Source organism: Schistocerca piceifrons, chromosome 4 (assembly GCF_021461385.2).
Source record: "Schistocerca piceifrons isolate TAMUIC-IGC-003096 chromosome 4, iqSchPice1.1, whole genome shotgun sequence".
Lineage (NCBI taxonomy): Eukaryota > Metazoa > Arthropoda > Insecta > Orthoptera > Acrididae > Schistocerca > Schistocerca piceifrons.
The window spans coordinates 425,670,415-425,693,604 of NC_060141.1; the positions used below are offsets into that span (position 1 = coordinate 425,670,415).

The window sequence follows — 23,190 nt, forward strand, 5'->3', positions numbered from 1 at the left end:
TTCGCCAAACCAAACCCTTCCATCGGATAGCCATAGGGTATGGCATAACTCATCACTGCAAATCACTCGTCTCAAGTAGTCCACGGTCCAGTAGCGTTGCTCTTTGCAACACTTCGAGCGTCGCTTAGCAATGATTGCACAGAAGTATGACTTACGAGAAACTGCTCGACCATTGTTCCCCATTCCAGAATGAGGTTTTCACTCTGCAGCAGAGTGTGCGCTGATATGAAACTTCCTGGCAGAATTAAAACTGTACGCTGGACCGAGATTCGAACTCGGGATCTTTGCCTTTCGTGGGAAAGTGCTCTTACAACTGAGCTACCCAAGCACGACTCACGACCCGTCCTCACAGCTTCAATTCTGCCAGTACCGCGTCTCCTACGTTCCTAAGGTTCCCAGAAGAGCTTCTGTGAAGTTTGGAAGGTAGGAGACGAGTTACTGGCAGAATTGAAGCTCTGAGGACCAGTCGTGAGTCGCGCTTGGGTTGCTCAGAGTTCGAATCTCGGTCCGGCACACAGTTTTAATTCTGCCAGGAAGTTTCATTGTTCCCCATTCTTTTTCATCCCTACACACAATGATTGTGCTAGCTGTAATGCAGGTAGCGCTTTGGACCTCGTGAGTCACTTGCTTCAGTTAATTTCATGCGATACATTACAAATACCCACTAAAATGGATGACGGTCCTTGTCAGTTAGTACATGAAGTCTGCCACGTTTCCTTTGGCCACGGTTGTGCCTTCATGTTTTCACTTCACAATCACATCACCAACGACGGTCTTGGGCAGCTTCATCCAGTGACTAGTTCACGTCTGAAGTTACTGTGCTCTCCTGATCGAATAAGTCTGCTATTGTTGCTCTACAGACAACATAATAGTCGCCGCCTCCTTTTACACTGGCGAGTCCTCCTCTGGTGACGTGTAGAGGTCTATTTCAGGTTACACAGTGGTACCAGAATACTCCTGATCACCTACTGAACATATTATTTTTTATCTGTCTTTCCTGCAGTGTTTACCTATTTTCTGAGGATTTCACACGTCTTACAGAACGTTCCAGTGTCGAAGGGAATGCTATCTCCAGCTCGACAAATCTTATTAAGGTGTCAATAATTATTGTGTTTTGCTTCCATTATCTAGCGTAACATCAGAACCGTCTTACTGGTACTTTTACCTTGGCTGATCGTCATGTAAATTATCCATAATTTTACTTTTGACTCTTTTGTATGTTATTCTGGTCGGCAATTTCGATGCATCAGCTGTCAATCTGATTGTACGATATTTTTGATATTTTTCACGTTTATCTGGCCTTGTTATTTTCGTAAGAAAGAAAGAAGAACTGCTTGGGACATTCGTTGAGCGGAAGTGCTTGCTCACGGACACTTCGGAAGGTCTGGTTCGTGGGAGGAGACTGAGAGAACGGAGGAGATACAATTTGATGGACGACATGAAGAGAAGCGGAAATTACGTGGACCTGAAGAGGATATTACTGTCTACTGCTCAACCCATTCGAGTGGGTTACGTTGCCAGAAAACAATGAAGTGTGCCTTACAGGAAATAGAGGAAGCTTGCCAGAAAAAAGTACTTCAGTTTCAGTTTAAAATCTGCCGTATGTCACCACAAGTCTTCAAGCCTTGTGGATGTATGCTGAAAATATTTATTGCTATTTGCTGCATCCTTACAAGGTTCATAATGTGAGATAGCAACAGTGCGAAAGTCAGAAAGTCTGTAAGAGCCATTTGAAGACTGTTTTGTAACAAACACTGCACAGGTAATGTTTCGACTTTTTTTAAACTTTACACTTGGCTGGGTGCTGTTGCGTAGTACAGAACTTATATTTTAATTTTTTTCTTTTCTGTCATTCCTTAGTTGCTCCTATTATTCTTGGAGATGTGGTTCGCCCATGCTACAAAGTGAAAAGCTGTTTGTTTTGTGCCATACGCGTTTCATTTCCTTGTATTTATGAACCACCTTCAGTGGCCTGTGATACATATTTGATTTATGTACTTATTAACTATGTCGTGTAATGATTCCAGACCTGCTACTTGCCTTACAATAAGAGAAGGGAAAAAAACTGTAATATAATAACATATGTGGAAACATTATACATGCAGTTATTGTATACATAAAATAAACAAGTATTACACGCCACTGAACATACTTCGTAGGAGTAAATAAAAAGAAGTGAAACACGTATGGAACAAAACATACAGGCTTTCATTTAATTGCAAGAGAGCACACTGCAAGAAAAACTGAAGCCAGGGTTCTCCTATGTCTGTTTTCAGTAAGATAGCGTGCTAAATTTTGTGTTGATTAGTTGTTAAGAACTGGTTTAAAAATTAGATTTTGCGACTACATTACATTTCCTGAATGAGTTCTGATGTGGGGAACGGATGGATAAGGTAACCGGAGGGGGAAGACCCCACTGCATATCCTTTTCTGCCCCGAACAGTGCTGCTGCCTGCCGAGAAGTGGTCAAACTAGTTCTAATACACACCATCATTCTGGTCACTCGGTTTGACAGAAGAAATGGACCCTGACTCCTTTCTTTTTGGTAAAAACTTTCTGATTTTCAGTCGTCTGACGGAAGGCAAGTCATATATATTATTCTTGCTCCCTCAGTCATTTATTTATTCTTATTACCTCACTTACGCATACAGTAATTCTCTTTGCAATATCAATGTTTAACTAAATTCTCTTTGCAATGCCAGTGTTTAACCAACGTCTTTTCTCTTGCAAATGTAGTTCCCCGTTGTTTCTTTCGGTTTAATAGTTTCATCTCTGGATCACTAATGCCGACATCGTGTTCGATCGGCAAAAGTGTCCATACTACCCGTTGAGAAAAGTAGCCAAGGTGTCCACTTTCCCAAGCATTTCACTTTCAGTCTGTTTACCCCAATAAGAATTAGTTACACTCCTGGAAATTGAAATAAGAACACCGTGAATTCATTGTCCCAGGAAGGGGAAACTTTATTGACACATTCCTGGGGTCAGATACATCACATGATCACACTGACAGAACCACAGGTACATAGACACAGGCAACAGAGCATGCACAATGTCGGCACTAGTACAGTGTATATCCACCTTTCGCAGCAATGCAGGCTGCTATTCTCCCATGGAGACGATCGTAGAGATGCTGGATGTAGTCCAGTGGAACGGCTTGCCATGCCATTTCCACCTGGCGCCTCAGTTGGACCAGCGTTCGTGCTGGACGTGCAGACCGCGTGAGACGACGCTTCATCCAGTCCCAAACATGCTCAATGGGGGACAGATCCGGAGATCTTGCTGGCCAGGGTAGTTGACTTACACCTTCTAGAGCACGTTGGGTGGCACGGGATACATGCGGACGTACATTGTCCTGTTGGAACAGCAAGTTCCCTTGCCGGTCTAGGAATGGTAGAACGATGGGTTCGATGACGGTTTGGATGTACCGTGCACTATTCAGTGTCCCCTCGACGATCACCAGTGATGTACGGCCAGTGTAGGAGATCGCTCCCCACACCATGATGCCGGATGTTGGCCCTGTGTGCCTCGGTCGTATGCAGTCCTGATTGTGGCGCTCACCTGCACGGCGCCAAACACGCATACGACCATCATTGGCACCAAGGCAGAAGCGACTCTCATCGCTGAAGACGACACGTCTCCATTCGTCCCTCCATTCACGCCTGTCGCGACACCACTGGAGGCGGGCTGCACGATGTTGGGGCGTGAGCGGAAGACGGCCTAACGGTGTGCGGGACCGTAGCCCAACTTCATGGAGACGGTTGCGAATGGTCCTCGCCGATACCCCAGGAGCAACAGTGTCCCTAATTTGCTGGGAAGTGGCGGTGCGGTCCCCTACGGCACTGCGTAGGATCCTACAGTCTTGGCGTGCATCCGTGCGTCGCTGCGGTCCGGTCCCAGGTCGACGGGCACGTGCACCTTCCGCCGACCACTGGCGACGACATCGATGTACTGTGGAGACCTCACGCCCCACGTGTTGAGCAATTCGGCGGTACGTCCACCCGGCCTCCCGCATGCCCACTATACGCCCTCGCTCAAAGTCCGTCAACTGCACATACGGTTCACGTCCACGCTGTCGCGGCATGCTACCAGTGTTAAAGACTGCGATGGAGCTCCGTATGCCACGGCAAACTGGCTGACACTGACGGCGGCGGTGCACAAATGCTGCGCAGCTAGCGCCATTCGACGGCTAACACCGCGGTTCCTGGTGTGTCCGCTGTGCCGTGCGTGTGATCATTGCTTGTACAGCCCTCTCGCAGTGTCCGGAGCAAGTATGGTGGGTCTGACACACCGGTGTCAATGTGTTCTTTTTTCCATTTCCAGGAGTGTATTTTCATGTATCACACATGACACTACAGACTGAATTCCTAGTTCTTTTACATGCGAAGCAATCATCCGTCATTCTATCCGTTTGTGATGATTAACTAATGTTATTTAAAACCACCTTCGTTCTGTTACATTTGGCCTAATACAAAAATCAGTTTGAAAACGGTCTGCTGCAGCCTCTTGGTATTCTTTGAGTTTCTAGGGCATCATGGTGCCAACAAAATACGTTCAGAAATCAGAGCAACGACCCTGGGACCCTGTTGGCATGAAAACGCAAATGAAGCGGTAATTAATGATATGATACCTTCTTCTACAGCAGCAAAGAATTTCATGTTACATGTAATAAGCTGAAAAGAATAGTTTCAGGAAAAAACGGAAGTGCAATAGGTGCTAAAAAAATTATGAGAAGCTAAGAGTGTGTTGAATGAAGAACAAGAACAAGAAATCCTTGATAATGTTTTTTGAGCTGGAAAAGCGATTTTATGAATTTACGATGAACGAACTATGCAGATTAGCATTCCAGTTAGCAGAGTAGAACAAAATACCAATTCGTTTTAACGAACAGTCGGAGAAGTCAGGCAAGTCTTAGGAAGCCTGCCCTAAAGGCTAGAGGATAATATTTTAATAAAATAAACGTAGATAAGTTTTTTGATGTCCTTAAAACACTGCATGGAAAACAGTTTCATCCTACTCATTACGTTTATAATGTGGATGAACCAGTTGACAGGTCAGTCCAAGAACTGCAAAGTGTCTGCACTTAAAGGAAGACGCCAAGCCGGTGCTGTTACTTCAGCCGAAAGAAAGTTGCTGCACACTTTCGGAATATCAACGTATGTCAGCACTTTACACCGTTAGGTTGGAAAAAGTAAGCACTGTGTAAGGCTTCAGAAAAATGCATGTATGTCCTATTCGTTACATGTTTCTTTACTTGTGAATACACTCCTGGAAATGGAAAAAAGAACACATTGACACCGGTGTGTCAGACCCACCATACTTGCTCCGGACACTGCGAGAGGGCTGTACAAGCAATGATCACACGCACGGCACAGCGGACACACCAGGAACCGCGGTGTTGGCCGTCGAATGGCGCTAGCTGCGCAGCATTTGTGCACCGCCGCCGTCAGTGTCAGCCAGTTTGCCGTGGCATACGGAGTTCCATCGCAGTCTTTAACACTGGTAGCATGCCGCGACAGCGTGGACGTGAACCGTATGTGCAGTTGACGGACTTTGAGCGAGGGCGTATAGTGGGCATGCGGGAGGCCGGGTGGACGTACCGCCGAATTGCTCAACACGTGGGGCGTGAGGTCTCCACAGTACATCGATGTTGTCACCAGTGGTCGGCGGAAGTTGCACGTGCCCGTCGACCTGGGACCGGACCGCAGCGACGCACGGATGCACGCCAAGACCGTAGGATCCTACGCAGTGCCGTAGGGGACCGCACCGCCACTTCCCAGCAAATTAGGGGCACTGTTGCTCCTGGGGTATCGGCGAGGACCATTCGCAACCGTCTCCATGAAGCTGGGCTATGGTCCCGCACACCGTTAGGCCGTCTTCCGCTCACGCCCCAACATCGTGCAGCTCGCCTCCAGTGGTGTCGCGACAGGCGTGAATGGAGGGACGAATGGAGACGTGTCGTCTTCAGCGATGAGAGTCGCTTCTGCCTTGGTGCCAATGATGGTCGTATGCGTGTTTGGCGCCGTGCAGGTGAGCACCACAATCAGGACTGCATACGACCGAGGCACACAGGGCCAACACCCGGCATCATGGTGTGGGGAGCGATCTCCTACACTGGCCGTACACCGCTGGTGATCGTCGAGGGGACACTGAATAGTGCACGGTACATCCAAACCGTCATCGAACCCATCGTTCTACCATTCCTAGACCGGCAAGGGAACTTGCTGTTCCAACAGGACAATGCACGTCCGCATGTATCCCGTGCCACCCAACGTGCTCTAGAAGGTGTAAGAACTACCCTGGCCAGCAAGATCTCCGGATTTGTCCCCCATTGAGCATGTTTGGGACTGGATGAAGCGTCGTCTCACCCGGTCTGCACGTCCAGCACGAACGCTGGTCCAACTGAGGCGCCAGGTGGAAATGGCATGGCAAGCCGTTCCACAGGACTACATCCAGTATCTCTACGATCGTCTCCATGGGAGAATAGCAGCCTGCATTGCTGCGAAAGGTGGATATACACTGTACTAGTGCCGACATTGTGCATGCTCTGTTGCCTGTGTCTATGTGCCTATGGTTCTGTCAGTGTGATCATGTGATGTATCTGACCCCAGGAATGTGTCAATAAAGTTTCCCCTTCCTGGGACAATGAATTCACGGTGTTCTTATTTCAATTTCCAGGAGTGTATTTAGTGTGATATCCTATAATATGTAGATCCAAAATACGTAAGCGGGTAAGCGGCAAGCTTCTATCAGTAACCACAGTTGGGTGAAAATTCAATTTCTCTTATAGTGCCCACTTTACCGCACCTTCCCTTACCTTAAACAAGTCAATAATGTCAACCCCACATTGTTAAATGGAAGCATATATCAGCTCCATGAAATATTAGTACACTTCAAAGATATTATTCTGCCTGAAGAGAGTTAGCAAAAATAAAGGACAATGAAGTTTTAAAGAGAATGGAAGTGAAAGCTAGAATATGTGATGTATTTCGTAGAAGTAAATTGCAATGGTATGGGCAATTAATGAAACCGGTGGAAACAAGGATACCAGAACTTATTCCGGGACAGGAAGCTGAAAGAAAAAGGACTAGAGGACGACCCCTGATCAACTGGTTCAAAAATCTACTTTTGATAATAAGAAGGCTTGCTGCGAAGAACAGGATAGACAAGATCGAATTACATTGAGAAATATTTTGAAGAGAAGTCTTATTTGCGCGGGCACTAATATACTAAACTGCTGAATTATTGGTGTCTTGGAGAAAGAAACCTTTGTGCTGAGGCAATCTCAATTAAAAAATATAAGGACTTAGCAGAGAACACTATTTGAAGTTCGAGCACTGCAGCCAAACTGTGATCCCCGCAATCTACTTCAATACTGTGAACTCATATACAGAATCGTGGCTGCTTTTACTTAGTGCGTTGAGTTCGTCCAGGATTATTAGAAATAGTTATTTTCAGTCTGCTGGTGATCATCAGAGGGAGATCCAGGGATAGAGTGAACTGATGTGCTGCAGGTAAGTGCAATTGGAGCTTAATCCTTAAACATTCCTTCCACACTTACCTGAAGGTGGGGTGATTCAATGGATATCGCTGGAAGTAGGAACAGAGTGGATGTTGAAATAAAATCACCCCAGTCCACGGCAACTGTCGCGAAAGTTCTCTTGCAGATTCTCTAGTTTATTTAGAATCACACTGGGTCGAATCAGGAAAAGCCTTTTTAACTCAAAAAAGGCCCTTTGACATATGGTTTTTATCAACTCTTATCGCTACCATGTCCAAGGGGAAATATTGTTTCCTGATCAACTGAAGAGCCATACTTATAACCACATCATGACTCTGTCAGTAAGTTGCACTCAGAGAAATAGCCAAATGCCGTATTGATTTGAAAATTCAGGTAGCAATAACATTGAAAGAAATCTCAGTAACGATAGTGTACAAGTAGTTTCAATTCAGTTTACCTAAATAGTCCCAGAATGATAACTGAAGATATTGTATATCTCAATAATGACAGTACTGCCTTGGTACTCCCTTTTCTATATCTACAGTTGTATTCCGCTAAGCACCTTACGGTGTATGGTCGAGGTTAGTTATGGAACCCTATCTTTCCCTTGATTTCCTTTTCCATTCACGAATTGCGCGCGGGAAGAGTGTCTGTCGATAAAGCTCCGTGTGCTCTAATTTCTCTAACTTTCTCGGCGAGACGTATGTGAAAGCCATTAATCTGTTACCCGACTCTTCTCAAAATTTGAACAGTAAATCTCCACTTGAGACAGAGCGCCTCTCTTGAAGCTTCTTTTCCCACTTGAGTTTGTTGAGTATCTCTGACAACGCTCTCGCGCCAACGAGGCCGTAACAAAACAAGCCGCTCTTCGATCTATCTTCTCTGTATCTTAAACATTAATCCCACTTGGTACGGTTCCCAGACTGATGAAAAATACTCAAAAATCGATAAAACTAGTGTCTCGTAAGAAACTTATTTCCGTAATATTCTTCTAATGAATCTCACACTGACTTTTGCTTTTTCGACCATTTGTTTTATGTGATCATTCCATTTAAGGTCTCTTCGGATGGCTACTTCTGCGTATTTTACGCTTGTTACAGTTTCCAGTAACTTTATACCGATGGTGTAATCGAAGAGTAGTGAATCTCTTCGGCTATTTATGCGCAATAGTTTCATTTATTTACTTTCAGTGAGTACTGCCAGTTTCAGTTAATTTAAATAAAATTTGCTGTTGCTTTCTTAATGCTATCTTTACTATATGCTACATTGTTTTGAAACGATTATAAGGTTTATATGCTGTTCTTACAAACCCACAGATTGTGGACAAAAATATGGGAAACATCAACAACACAACACTTTACCATACCTAAAATGGTGTAGGAAAACCGTTGGCATTCGAACCAGCTTCTAATCGGCTCGGAACGAATAAATAATGAATAAATACCGGTCCTGAATGGTTTTAAAGGCAGTCATATACCATTCTTCCTGCAAAATAGTAGCAAGTTCAGGTAAAGATGATGGAGGTGGCTATAGATCACGCACCCTTCTCTCACCAGATCACCAAGTCTCATTAACACTGAGACCTGGTGACTGTGGTGGCCAAGACAGGTGCGACAATTCATCCTCGTGCTCATAAAACCAGCCCTGGACCATGATGCGAGTTGTGTGAATAGGGGTCCTATCGTCTTGGAACACATCATCAAGACTGGGGAGCAAACATTGTACCATGTAATGCAACCTGATCAGCGAAAATGATCACATAATCAGTAATGTGACTTTCAGAAATAACCATGCTACCCATGGAGTACCACGATATGGCTGCCCAAATCATCACCGAACACCCGCCATGTTTCACTTTTGGGACGTAAATCAGGATAGCCGGAACGGGGGTTTGAACCGTCGTCCTCCCGAATGCGAGTCCATTGCTAACCACTGCACCACCTCGTTCGGTTTTTATATCCAGGTCAGAAAAAATAAGACGTAGTACATCCTCAAATATTTGGTTATGTATGTGTCTTAGTAAAGTTGATCGTAATATATTTAAGGGGAGGTTTACTATCTTTGGCCCGAAAAAAGCATGTTTTTTGGGAATTTTTTCTCGGAATGTGTTATATATATCAATGTCACATTTGGTCAAAATGTTTATTGATATTTCCTCTACAAACTGGATTTTTTTCGACCGGAAATGTCGAAGGGTAAAGGCGGAAGTGCCGTCGGAACGAAACAAAATTTCGATGTAGACCTCCACGCGCGGTATGTCACAGGTCGCCTGAACTCAAAATTGAGTTGACGTTAGCGAAGTATATGAGTCTTTAGGAGTTGTACCTCGCTTAAGCTATTAGGACCATAGGAACAAAATGGCGGCCATTTGAAAAAAATAGGGTTTTTTCATCGATTTTTCGACTTCATCGGTCAAGTAAAAATATTTATAGTTAATGGATCGGAATAAAAGTGGTACAACTCCTAGACAATTTAGTTAGCTTCGTTGGAAACAAAGAATCATGCCAATCGGTTCAGTAGATTTGAAGTTACCATACCGCGCGATAAACGAAACGTCATTTCGAGAAAAACGCGTTTGAAGTTTTGACTACATATAAATGCAATATTATGCAACGTACGTCCAATCTGCTATTCCGGATCCATAAACTAGTCCTTCCTCTTCCTCACAGATGGCGTTCTGATCGATCTGGGTCATACTGCGCTGCTGCAGAGCCGCTCGTACGGCCGGTGACAAGCGGTTTTCGGCCGCTTGAATCCGGTGGTCGTCCGAATGCTTGGCGAACTGCGTCGAACAGAGTCCCAGGGTGACGTCCATCGTTGTCATGCTCTTCAGAATTGCTGAATACCCTTCGCTGAAGCTGCTCACCGCCAGAAAAGTCGCAATCTCCACAGTCTTCGAACCAGAATGCAAACGCTTGGGGGCTAACTTCCAAACACATGCGTTCAAACTTTCATTCGAATTTTGTGTGTTTCCTTACAAGCACCGGTACAATAATAACTCATCCTCCGAAAGAAAAAAAATGGTGCGTGAAAAAGGCCAGTTTCAGGCAGGTGCATTTTTTTTTTTTATTTTTATGTTTTTTTTTTTTTTGTTCAACAGCGATTAACAAACATTTCCGTTCTGTATTCGGAAAAACAGCTTTAGGGGTGGATTCTAAACACATTTATCGATCCAAAAATGCAATTTCAAAAAAATCAATTGTTTGAACCAAAAGATAGTAAACCTCCCCTTAAGTCATTAACAGTGCGGTGTGTGCCGGATCGAGACTCGAATTCGGGACCTTTGCCTTTCGCAGGCAAGTGCTCTACCATCTGAGCTACCCAAGCACGACTCACGACCCATCCTCACAGCTTCAATTCGGCCAGTACCTCGTCTCCTACCTTCCAAACTTCACAGAAGCTCTCCTACGAACCTTGCAGATCTAGCACTCCTGGTTTCATGCATGAATTGTGTTGTGCAGGTGCCGGATGTCAGCTTCTAGAACGGAGTTGCATGCATGTTGCACTTAGTCGGTCAATACAGGGACCGTTAATGTTGCTTGTGGATGACGCTGGAGTTGTCGTCCGATGATGGCCCATATGTGCTCCATTGGAGACAGATTTGGTGGTAGAGCAGGCAAGGCAACATGTCGACGTTCTGTAGAGTTCGGTGGGTTACAACAGCGGTATGTGGGCGAGCATTATCCTGTTGGAATACACCTCCTGCAATGCTGTTCGTGAATGGCAACATAACAGGTCAAATCACCAGACTGACGTACAAATTAGCAGTCAGGTTGCGTGGGATATCCACAAGAGTGCTCCTGCTGTCATACGAAATGGCACCCCAAACCATAATTCCACGTGTAATGTAGGTTCCAGCTTGTCTAGCACGCACACGGTTCGGTTGCGGGCCATCAACCGGCCTCCTCCTCACAAACACATGGCCATCACTGGCACCTAGGCAGAACCAGCTTTGAACACAAAACACAACGAAGCTCCGCCCTAACCTTCAATGAACTCTCGCTTGACACCACTCAAGTCGCAAATGGTGTAATTTGGCATCAGTGGATTGCACGCTAAAGGGTGTCTGACTCCGAGCTATCCGCTGTCATCGTGGTGCCAACTGCTGCTCATATTGCTGCGGTAGATGCTGTACGATGCACCAGAGCCACACGCCGAAGACGACGGTCTTCCCTCTCGGTAGTGCCACGTGGTCGTCCGGAGCCACCTCTTCTTGCGACCGTACATTATCGTAACCACCGCTGCTAGCAATCACGTACAGTGGCTACATTCCCGCGAAATCTTTCTGCAATATCGCAAAAGGAACATCCATCTTCCTGTAGCCCTTCTACACGGCCTCTTTCAAGCTCAGTGATGTTGATAATATCGTCTCTGATGCCTTAAAGCTATTCTTGACTAATATCTACTCACCACGTCCAATCTCAATGATAACTAACGCTCACGACCGTGACAGCGTTTTTTAAAACAAACCTGATTTGCATCGTCATAGTGACGCTACTAGTGCCACTCTTATGCGACTGGCGCGAAATCTGAATAAATATCATCTTTCCAGATGCAGGAACACGCCTACAAACTTTCGTTTATATCGCACAACTCCTTCTTGGTGTTAGGATTTTTTGTTGCGTCAGTGTATTGCCTTTCCGCTTATTGTGATGAAGCACTCGCTTTCGGCCTCTTGCGAATTCCGTTTATTATGTGGTGAGAGTATTAATGTCATCCTAAGCGTTAAGTTTAACATTTAAAAAAGCTACCTCGCCTCCATTACCAGTATTATCAGCCACTCGATGTGACCGAACACCGTCATAGTTCAAGGGAACTTCATCGCCAGAGTCATCTGCCACAGTACGACTGGATTAGATCTCTTCATCATCTGTTTTACTGAAGTGTTTCTTGCCAATGTCGTCATGATCTGAGATGTCTACATGGTCGAACACTATACAATTATCCTCAGCTACCACCTGTGGGAAATACAGAGACCTCAAAAACCAAGGAAGCAACCAAATTAATACAACCTAAATGATTAAATCACCATTAGCTGAATTTAAGAAGGAGTAATTGTGTTACCGTCTAAAGAAAGTTGGTTTAGCTACATTTACGTGAATTTATAACACATGATACAATGAAGGCTTTCACGACCGGATGTTTCAGCTGCCAAGAATTCTTCATGGCTGTATGGCCGTGGTCCATGGAACTCTTCTATCCCTGAAGTTTCGTCCAAAGCTCCTGACTGTGCTGAGTCTTGTCAACTGACGAGTCGGACGTCGAAGAACGACCTAAATACCGTGGAAAGTGGGCGTGGACTGGATCTACAAAGAGTCATGGACTGTGCGGCTGGTCACGGCGGAGGTTCGAGTCCTCCCTCGGGCATGGGTGTGCATGTTTGTCCTTAGGATAATTTAAGTAGTGTGTAAGCTTAGGGACTGATGATCTTAGCATAAGATTTCACACACATTTTTTTTCTGCAAAGAAGAGAATACACGGTTGAAGGAACATAATAGTCTTCGCCGACTAGGGAAAACAGACAAGTAAGCCGTGGCGGAACATGCTCTTCAGTCGGGTGATCACGTAGTGAAATTTTCGGAAACTGAAGTTTTATGTACTATGACGAACTATTATCCACGGCTATATAGAGAAGCCATCGAAATATATAAACATGGTGATAATTTTAATAGAAAAGAAGAAGCTATGAAACGCAGCGATATATGGACAGTGGCGCTACAGAATCGATGACAAGTTTTTATTTTTGACGTACTATGATCGATAGTTATACTTTATCCTTGACAAGGTTCATCACTGCTATCACTTGAAATCCAGACCACGCCCACTTTCCACGGTATTTAGGCCGTCCTTTGACGTCCGACTCATCAGTCGGCGAGACTCAGTACAACCAGGAGCACCTCCGAAGATTTCCAACGTAGCTTTGGACGAAACGTCAGGGATAGAAGACTTCCATGGACCACGGCCATACAACCCGGAAGAATTCTCGGCAGCTTATCACACAGGGCCAACCAAAAAACTGAAAATTGTATACCTGGGATACTACATTTCTTAACAACATATCAATCCCATCAATAAGGACGTCATAAGGCAAGGTCACAACACCCAGTTCAATCGCAGTCCATTTTCTTAAGTAAAGTAGCAAAATAGCATTATTATGAAAAACATGACGAATTTTGCTGGATACAGATGACACGCTATGTGTAATAGAGGTGCTCCTTTGGTTGATTGTACGATAAGCATTCTAATGGCGTCAGTTCTGGTTATTCCGGTCATTCATTGTTGTCAGAAGTAAGAATTGCTACTGTAGTTGTATAAGGGTCAGAGGAAGTTTTGACGATGTTAGTACCGTCGACTGGCGGTAAAGCATCCAGGTCATTATCCTCGGGAAATCGGGGAATGTACAGTGAGAGCTTTGTTACTTTCCATTACAACGAATAATATCTTATTGGGGAGAAGAGGAGTTTGTGGCACAACTTGACTAGAAGAAGCGATCGGTTGGTAGGACATGTTCTGAGGCATCAGGGGATCACCAATTTAGTATTGGAGGGCAGCGTGGAGGGTAAAAATCGTAGAGGGAGACCAAGAGATGAACACACTAAGCAGATTCAGAAGGATGTAGGCAGCAGTAGGTACTGGGAGATGAAGAAGCTTGCACAGGATAGAGTAGCATGGAGAGCTGCATCAAACCAGTCTCAGGACTGAAAACCACAACAACAACAACAACAATATCTTGCAATCTGAAATATCTATTCATACCGACTGGCAGTTCTCAGTTGGTGGCCGGATTGAGATTGTGTGATAGAATGTTAGTTCTCGAAGTAATTGAAATATTTATAGATTTGCTTAGCTGTATTTAGCGCTAATTCCACGATTCTTTTACTTCTGCCGCTAACAGACTCCATTTTATTCTTCGAGTCCGTCATAATATGCTGCTCCAGACATCAGAACCTACTGCAATTTGCTATTTGCACTTGATAAACAATGCGTATGAAAATAAGGAAGTAATATGTCACTGAGAGATTAACTGTCGTCGCAGCTAATACGATAAGGAGCGTGACCGACTGCATTCGGCTCAGTTGTCGTACCATCACTTGCCATTGTTTACGGCTCGTTTCCGGTTGCACGTACGATAGTGTCTCAATGCCAAATTTCTTTTCTGCGAAACATACAAATATAATAGTTTACCCCTAAGGCGGTTCGACTTAAACGAGCCACCTGCAATAAAAACTTCAAAATTGTCCTTTTTGCACTTAACGATAGTCTACCTCTGACGTTCAGAATTAAAGATATATGACTAGCCCTCGTGTATTGGACGTTAAACGCGTATGATGAAAGCTGTGTGCCTTTTGCAGAGTCGAGCCCGTGCACGCCGCAGGGCTTGCCGCTGTCGCCGCAGCACGTACAGCAACAGCAGCAGCAGCCGACGCCGGGAGCGGTGACGCCGGAGGCGCCCACAGCGGCGGTAGCGGGGGCGGAGGCGGGGGCGGTGGCACTGCCGCTGGCGCGCAGCGACAAGCACGTGGTGCTGGCCACGGCGCCTGCGCGGCCACGCGTCTCCTCCATGCACACCAAGCTGGACCACACCAAGATAGACACCTCCCTCTACCAGAAGGTAACCCCAACCCTCGCTACCTGCGTTCAGCTCTGTGCAACCGAGATTGCTGTAACCCCGTGTCGTACTAGTCTCACCCTTTCCTTGCGTCCCGCTGTGGCATCTACAATCTGTCGTGAATCTGTCTGCAGAGTATTTTAGACAGAAACGGAAGTACGATATGTGTTCAAAAAATTAGGGAATTTTTCGTTTTTCACATGAAAGCGTCGATATTACTCGTGTATGTAAATTACTTCAGATTTGAATCGCTAATAATTACGATACTAATAATACGTAAACAGTGGTTGAGCCCGCAGCATATAGGTCCTGTACGTACGTACTTGTGGCGCAGTAACTGTTTTACCTGTGAGGTTACTGCACAAGTGTAGGCGCATGTGAGTGATTGCTACGAATTCAATATATGTAAAGTTATAAATCGTTAAGCGTGGAAACGCATTTAGCTCAGTTACTGATTCCGGTGTCATTGTGAAGACCTTGCGGGGCACTACTAGGAGACGAAGCGAGATAATACAAAATGAAAATCAGCCTAGTACAAGTGAAAGTCAGTATTAAAATGAAAATTACAAAATAATGAAAGCTGGCTCATATGACGCATAAATATGCTCCGAATGATAAAAAACTCAAGTGAGAGTAAAGATCGCGTCGAAAGGAATGTCCGGTGCCGAGCGAATGATCAGAACTACGGCAGCGTCAAAAATGAAATGAAAACACGGTGTAAAGTGATTACGTAGCCGGCCTGTCATCGAACATACAGCGGGCAGCGAAAATCTAAACTTACTATTTGTCTGTTTATAAGCAACACACAACTTCGTGTAACCATTCTCTTAAAGAGATCGATAATTAAATTATATTTTAATTTTTCATTCTTACTATAATTGTTATGATTTTATCCCGACGTTTTCACGAAAAATCTACGGCGCGGACTGAACTATTTGCGTAGAAAATTTTTGGAAACAATTTCTTTTATTCCTCTACATCAATATTATGCCCTTCAAAATTATCAACATTTGGTATTATACGCTTCTGTCAGTATTTTTCCAATCCCTGAAACTCTTCTGGGACTCTTCTATTTGGGACAGCTTTATGCTCTCTCAGCGATGCGTTTTTATGCTTACCTGAGCTTCTAAACCGACAACCCTTTAAGGTTTTCTTTATTACTGGGAACTTTTGAAATTCACGTGAGGCAGCATCTGACGAATACGGAGACTGGGACATCTTTACAGTATTATTTTTTGCCAAAACTTCACGAACAAGCAACAAGTTCGAGGAGGGGTATTCTCGTGGTGCAAAAGCCATTAATTGCTTCGTCACAAATCCACGCATTTTTTATCGTATCCGTTCACACAAACTGCGCAGAACCTCTAACTAGTATTGCTTATTGATCGTTCGACCTTGTGGCAACAACTCAAGGTGAACTATGCCGTTAAAATTGAAGAATATCGTGAGGATAACCTTCACATTTGACGGCACTTGAGCTTTTGTTCGGTCTTGCCGATCCAGAAGTGCTGTTACGAGGACGACTAAGCGCTGGTTTTCCGCATTGTATCCGTAAACCCGTGTCTCATCACTTGTTACGACACGGTTCAATACGTTTGCTAGATTGTTGACTTCATCTAGCGATCTCTGAGCAACTTGCATTCACCGCTGTCTTTGTTCGAAAGTCAACAATTTTGGAATAAATTTTGCTGTCACACGTTTCATATCCAAAACAAGCAAAAAAATGTATCGCATGACCCAATGGGTATGCCAACATCATTAGTGGTTTGTGTGATTGTGATTCGGCGATCGTTTATTTCTTTCACACTTCCCACTATTTATTAGTTGATGATGAGTTGGAGCGTTCAATGTGCTCTCCTTCTTTATCGTCATCGTAGTATTATTCAAAATGCTTATACCATACGCAAATCATTAATTAATACTATATGGGGCTAATATAACAAGCGAAATTACAAAACTCCCGTTACTTTTTGAACGTACCTAGTGCCTGGCAGTTAAAAATTGATGTAATGATTACAAACAATTACAAATAATGAAAAGGAAATACAAACAATTTTATATACAGGGTGCCCCACTCAAATATCCCAGATTTCAAAGACACAGGAAAAAAACCGCAGTAGATACGACAATGAAAAATGCACCACATTACAGAGCATCTCAATACACCTCGACATGTAAACCACTTGTAGCACAAAGAATATCGAGTCTATATTCAGTTTCTTGCCATGTTCTTTGTAACATTTCCTCTGTTATTGTTGCAATCGCATTAGTGATACGATGTCGCAACGTAGGAATATCGTCCACTTGGTAGCACACACGTGGTCCTTCAAGAATCCCCACATGAAGAAATCAAGCGGCGTAACGTTGGGTGAACGTGGTGGCCAGGCAATGGGTCCTCCGCGTCCGATCCAACGACTGGTAAATTTCCTATCCAGGAACTTGCGAGCAGCCGTTGATCAATGCTACGAGACTCCATCTTGTTGAAAAATGATGTTGGGTTGCAAGTCTTGTATCTGAGGATACACAAACTGCTCTGACATGACCAGATACACTGACCCATTCACTGTTTGTTCCATAAAGAAGAATAGTCCAACAATCCTGTCGTGCATTAGCCCGCACCAGATGTTTAGTTTATTACTTTATGGATATCACGAACATGTTCAATGACAACGTGCGGATTTTGCGAACCCCAAATCGGAACATTATGCCTATTAGCCCCTCCTGATGGATGAAAGGTTACCTCATCTGAGAATAAACATCTTTCCAGGAAGCTGGCATCCATACCAACATGCTGCAGCATAACCACAACAAATTGTTGTCGGCGTGGTTTGTCGTTCAGCATCAGATGTTGCAGAATTTGCACTTTGTAAGCATACATACGAAGACGCTGGTGAAGTACACGATGCAATGTTGATCGAGGTACATTACGTTGCCTAGATGCTTGACGAATTGACTTATGTTGGCTTCTGAGAAACGTTTGTCTGATGTCCTCCACCGTCTCTTCTGAAACTCTGAAATGTACACTTCCAGAATGTTTCAGAACACTTCCTGTTGCCAGAAACTTCCTATACCATTCCTTAATCGTTTTCATATCAGGTGGATCACATCCATGCACACAACGATAATTTCTTTGCACAGTAATCGGCGATTTTGTTTGTGCAAACCACACTACTGCTTGCGCGCACTGCTGTGGCGTCGTCATTTTCACTTCATGTGACCACGATGCACTCTGGCGACGATACTTGGCACTTCTGGCGTGATAATATAAAGTCTTTGAGATGCCCTACAATGTGGTGCATTTTTCATTGTCATATTTACTGTGGTTTTTCTCTGCTGGGTCCTTGAAATCAGGGAGGTTTGAGTGGGACACCCTGTACTTTTATATGTCTTCTATACGACCCGCCTTGGTCACACAGGCAATATGTAAGCGATAATCCAGTTCTCGCTAAACATTTTGAAGCATATGTGGATCACCGACGACACGTTGCAGATTAGCGTCAAGGAGAAAACACACACATAACACATCACATAGCCCCGGCAAACCGTCTGGGAGAGCAGTGTGCTAACCACATGCTCCTTCATACCGCATCCGCATGACGCCTAATGACAGAGGATGACACGGCGGCCGGTCGATATCCCTTAGGCCTTCAGGGCCTGGACGAGGAGATCACTCACATTGACAAATTATCTTGTGGTAATTCGTTTTGTGCCTTTGAAGAAGAACAACGTTGCGAAAGTCGATGGTAAAAGTGTACAGCAACAGTGCATCACCATATAACACCCTGGTTAAGAGGCGAAGACGGTTCTAGTGTAGGCAGACAAGACTGAACAACGAGGAATGAAGTGGCAAACCATTACTCTGTATAAGACTGAGAATCGCATAAGAAATGCAGTCCCCGGTTCTCGAAGATCGGCGTACCACAAACTAGTCGACTGTGTAAAAAGTGAAAAACAGTGAAGAATCAGTTTTCAACATCTTGAGCATCTTGCACATCTGAATACGACAGAGGTCGCGGTTACTGATGCCTTCCCATAAAGCACGCCGAACCCGGACAGCAACGAAAACGTTGCAGCAACATCAGAGCAATTCAGTTGACTTAATCTCCACGTACTAGTATCTTAGTGAGTCACTCCTTCACTGACACAAAGGAGCAAAGCAGGCAGTGAAAATATGACCGATCACTGCCGAGAAAGACAAAGACCCAGACATCATCGAGCAAGATGATGCTGAATGCTTCTTTTTTTTTTTTTTTTTTTTTTTTTTTTGGAGCGGGAGGAGGTGGAGGGGGAGACTATTACATTACAGTGTTAACAGGGTATGCTGTCACATTATTGTGTTAACAAGGTATGTTGATAATAGGTTAGCCGCCACAGAAGCGTACTACCGAAATCTCCCGACAATGTAAAGAGAGGCTGTCAAAACCTCCAAGGAGGTATTTTTTGCTCCACAGCAATACCCCAGTTCATTCTACACAGGACAGAGTCACACATGCTGCTTCTTTGGACTAATAAATTTTGCCTCAAGCCCCATGTTTTCCTGGCATGCCACACAGTGACTTCTTCCTCTTTACTTGGATTGAAGAAACCATTGCGTTATTTTCGAGGTGGAACGTTTCTCGATCAGCCAAACTGCAGACTTCAACAACAATGATCTCCACCACATCATGGTCGGAGTTAGATTTTTTCAAGAGGAAATTAAAATCGTATGACCACCCCTCGTATACAACACTGCAGATACTTTTTAACTCGTATTTCTGAAAGTCAGCTCTTAGAAACCAGGTTTCCCTCTAAAACGTTAATGATTCGCCAGTTATTGTTTCCTTTCCGCACGCTCCCACGAAATCACTTTTTCAGTGTCTGGCAATTGTAGGTGTCAGACCGAAAATATAGGAAAACCTAAATGGTATACATATCTTATCAAAGACGTATGCTGTGTTCACTCTATCTTTCTTACTATTGTAAGATTGCCACATTCTCAAAGACTGTAGAGACGTTGAAATGAGATGTATCGGTGGAGGAAGTGGTCAACAAATGTAATCAGCCATCGACAAAAAGATAACACATTAATAGGTTTATCTACAATATGTACACTTAATAATTGAGGTATACATAACTTTGAAATGCTGTAGTTTCTTCTGTGGTGCTGAGATGTAAAGGGTGTTCCAGGAGGAATATTCAGTATTCAGCGATATGACAGGAACGATCAGTCGGAGCAAGAAAGTTTAGTGAACATGGGCTCCAAACTGCATACTTCCTCTTCGCTACTGTGAAACAAGTCTGTTCTACTGCAAGCTCTTTTCTGCCCATATTTTGAAAGGTGGTAGTACGGACCAGTACAAGAAAAAATGGCCAGCAAACGTGGGCTCTAAAGCGCATACCTTAAAAACCATAAGCTCTTGTTCATTTTCGCTAACGTGAAACCCGTCTCTTCCACTGAACAAGACCTCATAGCTCTTAAGGCACCCATTTTAGACCCAAGTTCACTATCTCCTCTTGGCTTGGTCCACACTACCCCTCCCAAAATATGGATAGCCAAGAGCTTTCGGCACAAGACATTCGTTTCACAGTATCGAAGTTGAAGTAGTGCTCATACGTACGTTGTGTTGATGTTGTTGTCTTCAGTCCTGAGACTGGTTTGATGCAGCTCTCCATGCTACTCTATCCTGTGCAAGCTTCTTCATCTCCCGGTACCTACTGCAGCCTACATCCTTCTGTATCTGCTTAGTGTATTCATCTCTTGGTCTCCCTCTACGATTTTTACCCTCCACGCTGCCCTCCAATACTAAATTGGTGATCCCTCGATGTCTCAGAACATGTCCTACCAACCGATCCCTTCTTCTAGTCAAGTTGTGCCACAAACTCCTCCCCAATTCTATTCAATACCTCCTCATTAGTTATGTGATCTACCCATCTAATCTTCAGCATTCTTCTGTAGCACCACATTTCGAAAGCTTCAATTCTCTTCTTGTCTAAACTATTTATCGTCCACGTTTCGCTTCCATACATGGCTACACTCCATACAAATACTTTCAGAAACGACTTCCTGACACTTAAATCTATACTCGATGTTAACAAATTTTTCCTCTTCAGAAACGCTTTCCTTGCCATTGCCAGTCTACATTTTATATCCTCTCTACTTCGGCCATCATCAGTTATTTTGCTCCCTAAATAGCAGAACTCCTTTACTACTTTAAGTGTCTCATTTCCTAATCTAATTCCCTCAGCATCACCCGACTTAATTCGACTACATTCCATTATCCTCGTTTTGCTTTTGTTGATGTTCATCTTATACCCTCATTTCAAAATACTATCCATTCCGTTCAGCTGCTCTTCCAAGTCCTTTGCTGTCTCTGGCAGAATTATAATGTCATCGGCGAACCTGAAAGTTTTTATTTCTTCTCCATGGATTTTAATACCTACTCCGAACTTTTCTTTTGTTTCCTTTATTGCTTGCTCAATATACAGATTGAATAACATCGGGGATAGGCTACAACCCTGTCTCACTCCCTTCCCAACCACTGCTTCCCTTTCATACCCCTCGACTCTTATAACTGCCACCTGCTTTCTGTACAAATTGTAAATAGCCTTTCGCACGCTGTATTTTACCCCTGCAACCTTCAGAATTTGCAAGAGAGTATTCCAATCAACATTGTCAAAAGCTTTCTCTAAGTCTACAAATGCTAGAAACGTAGGTTTACCTTTCCTTAATCTTTCTTCTACGATAAGTCGTAGGGTCAGTATCGCCTCACCTGTTCCATCATTTCTACGGAATCCAAACTGATCTTCCCCTGAGGTCGGCTTCTATCAGTTTTTCCATTCGTCTGTAAAGAATTCGCCTTAGTATTTTGCATCTGTGACTTATTAAACTGATAGTTCGGTAATTTTCACATCTGTCAACACCTGCTTTCTTTGGGATTTGAATTATTATATTCTTCTTGAAGTCTGAGGGTATTTCGCTTGTCTCATACATCTAGCTCACCAGATGGTAGAGTTCTGTCAGCACTGGCTCTCCCAAGGCTGTCAGTAGTAAGTAGTAAGGCTGTCAGTACGTAAGACACGCATTTTAGAGCCCTTGTTTGTGAGATTTTTTGGCTTCGAATGATAGTTTCTCTCGGATCTACGAACAGTGACAGTTGCTCCTGTAACAACCTGTACACAAAGAGAGTAATGTTCTCGACGATAACAAATAGTCTTGAATGCTGATACACTCTGATGAGACACTGACACATACAGATTAGTAGCGTCGAGAAGCGTCGAGTTATTGTTCTCACTACAGCCTGCCACACTAAGGTTGATAAAGTCTGTAGATGCAGCTTCTCAAGGGGAAGCTCTGAACTGCGGACGGTTAAAAGGACCCACCGTCCACTCAGAGTTGCGGGCATGATGCCACGTGAATTTAGCGTCGACTGGTGGCGCCACCCCTCGGAGACAACAGGCGATGAAGAGCGAGGTCGCCTGGCGGCGCTCTGACGGGAGATTTAAAAGTGCCGTCTCCAATGTAACTGTGAGCGGCGCGAGGCGAGCCAGATGCGGTCGACGAAGACGTCTTCGATACCGCAACATGGAAAATTAGTGAACATCACCAGAGGTACTCCATATACAGGCACTTGGAACCGAGATATATAGTATTCAGAATATAGTCATGGTAGCTGACGCCTTTCAACAGCCGTTATTATTTGCTAATGCTGATGCACCGGTTACTAGGCCTGATATTATCATTTCGACACACGCTTTACAGAAATGTCCGCTGACTCGTCAGTGCTTATAGTGGTGTGGCTTGTGTTGCAGCAGGCACTGACAACCAGGTCTCCCAGTCTGCCTGAGGAGCCAGTGGGCTCCATCCAGATGGCGCTGGCCTACGACCCGGCAGCCGGAATCCTGACGGTGCGACTTCTGGAGGTGAGTTCGCCAGCACGTGCAATCGTTGTTAGAATATGAAACAAACATTCTCTCTGATGTTGTCTGTGCCGCATCTTAGCTTCCAGTCCCTCGTGTAACTTTTGGGCCTGATTACTCCATACCCGTCGCCACATTTGTTTATAGTGCCCGCCAGGACGAGCTTTCTCGTCTGCGAGAAGTATCA

General features: G+C 44.4%; 1 protein-coding gene across 1 annotated transcript in view; it reads left to right on the plus strand.

Annotated features, from left to right (window-relative positions):
- LOC124795889 (synaptotagmin-5) overlaps positions 1-23,190 on the plus strand; it is a 117,457-nt gene that overhangs the window by 38,286 nt on the left and 55,981 nt on the right. Inside the window, exons 3-5 of the mRNA XM_047259969.1 lie at positions 14,851-14,933; positions 14,994-15,110; positions 22,896-23,006. Of these exons, the coding sequence (XP_047115925.1) occupies positions 14,851-14,933; positions 14,994-15,110; positions 22,896-23,006 (311 nt within the window). The remainder of the gene's footprint in view (positions 1-14,850; positions 14,934-14,993; positions 15,111-22,895; positions 23,007-23,190) is intronic.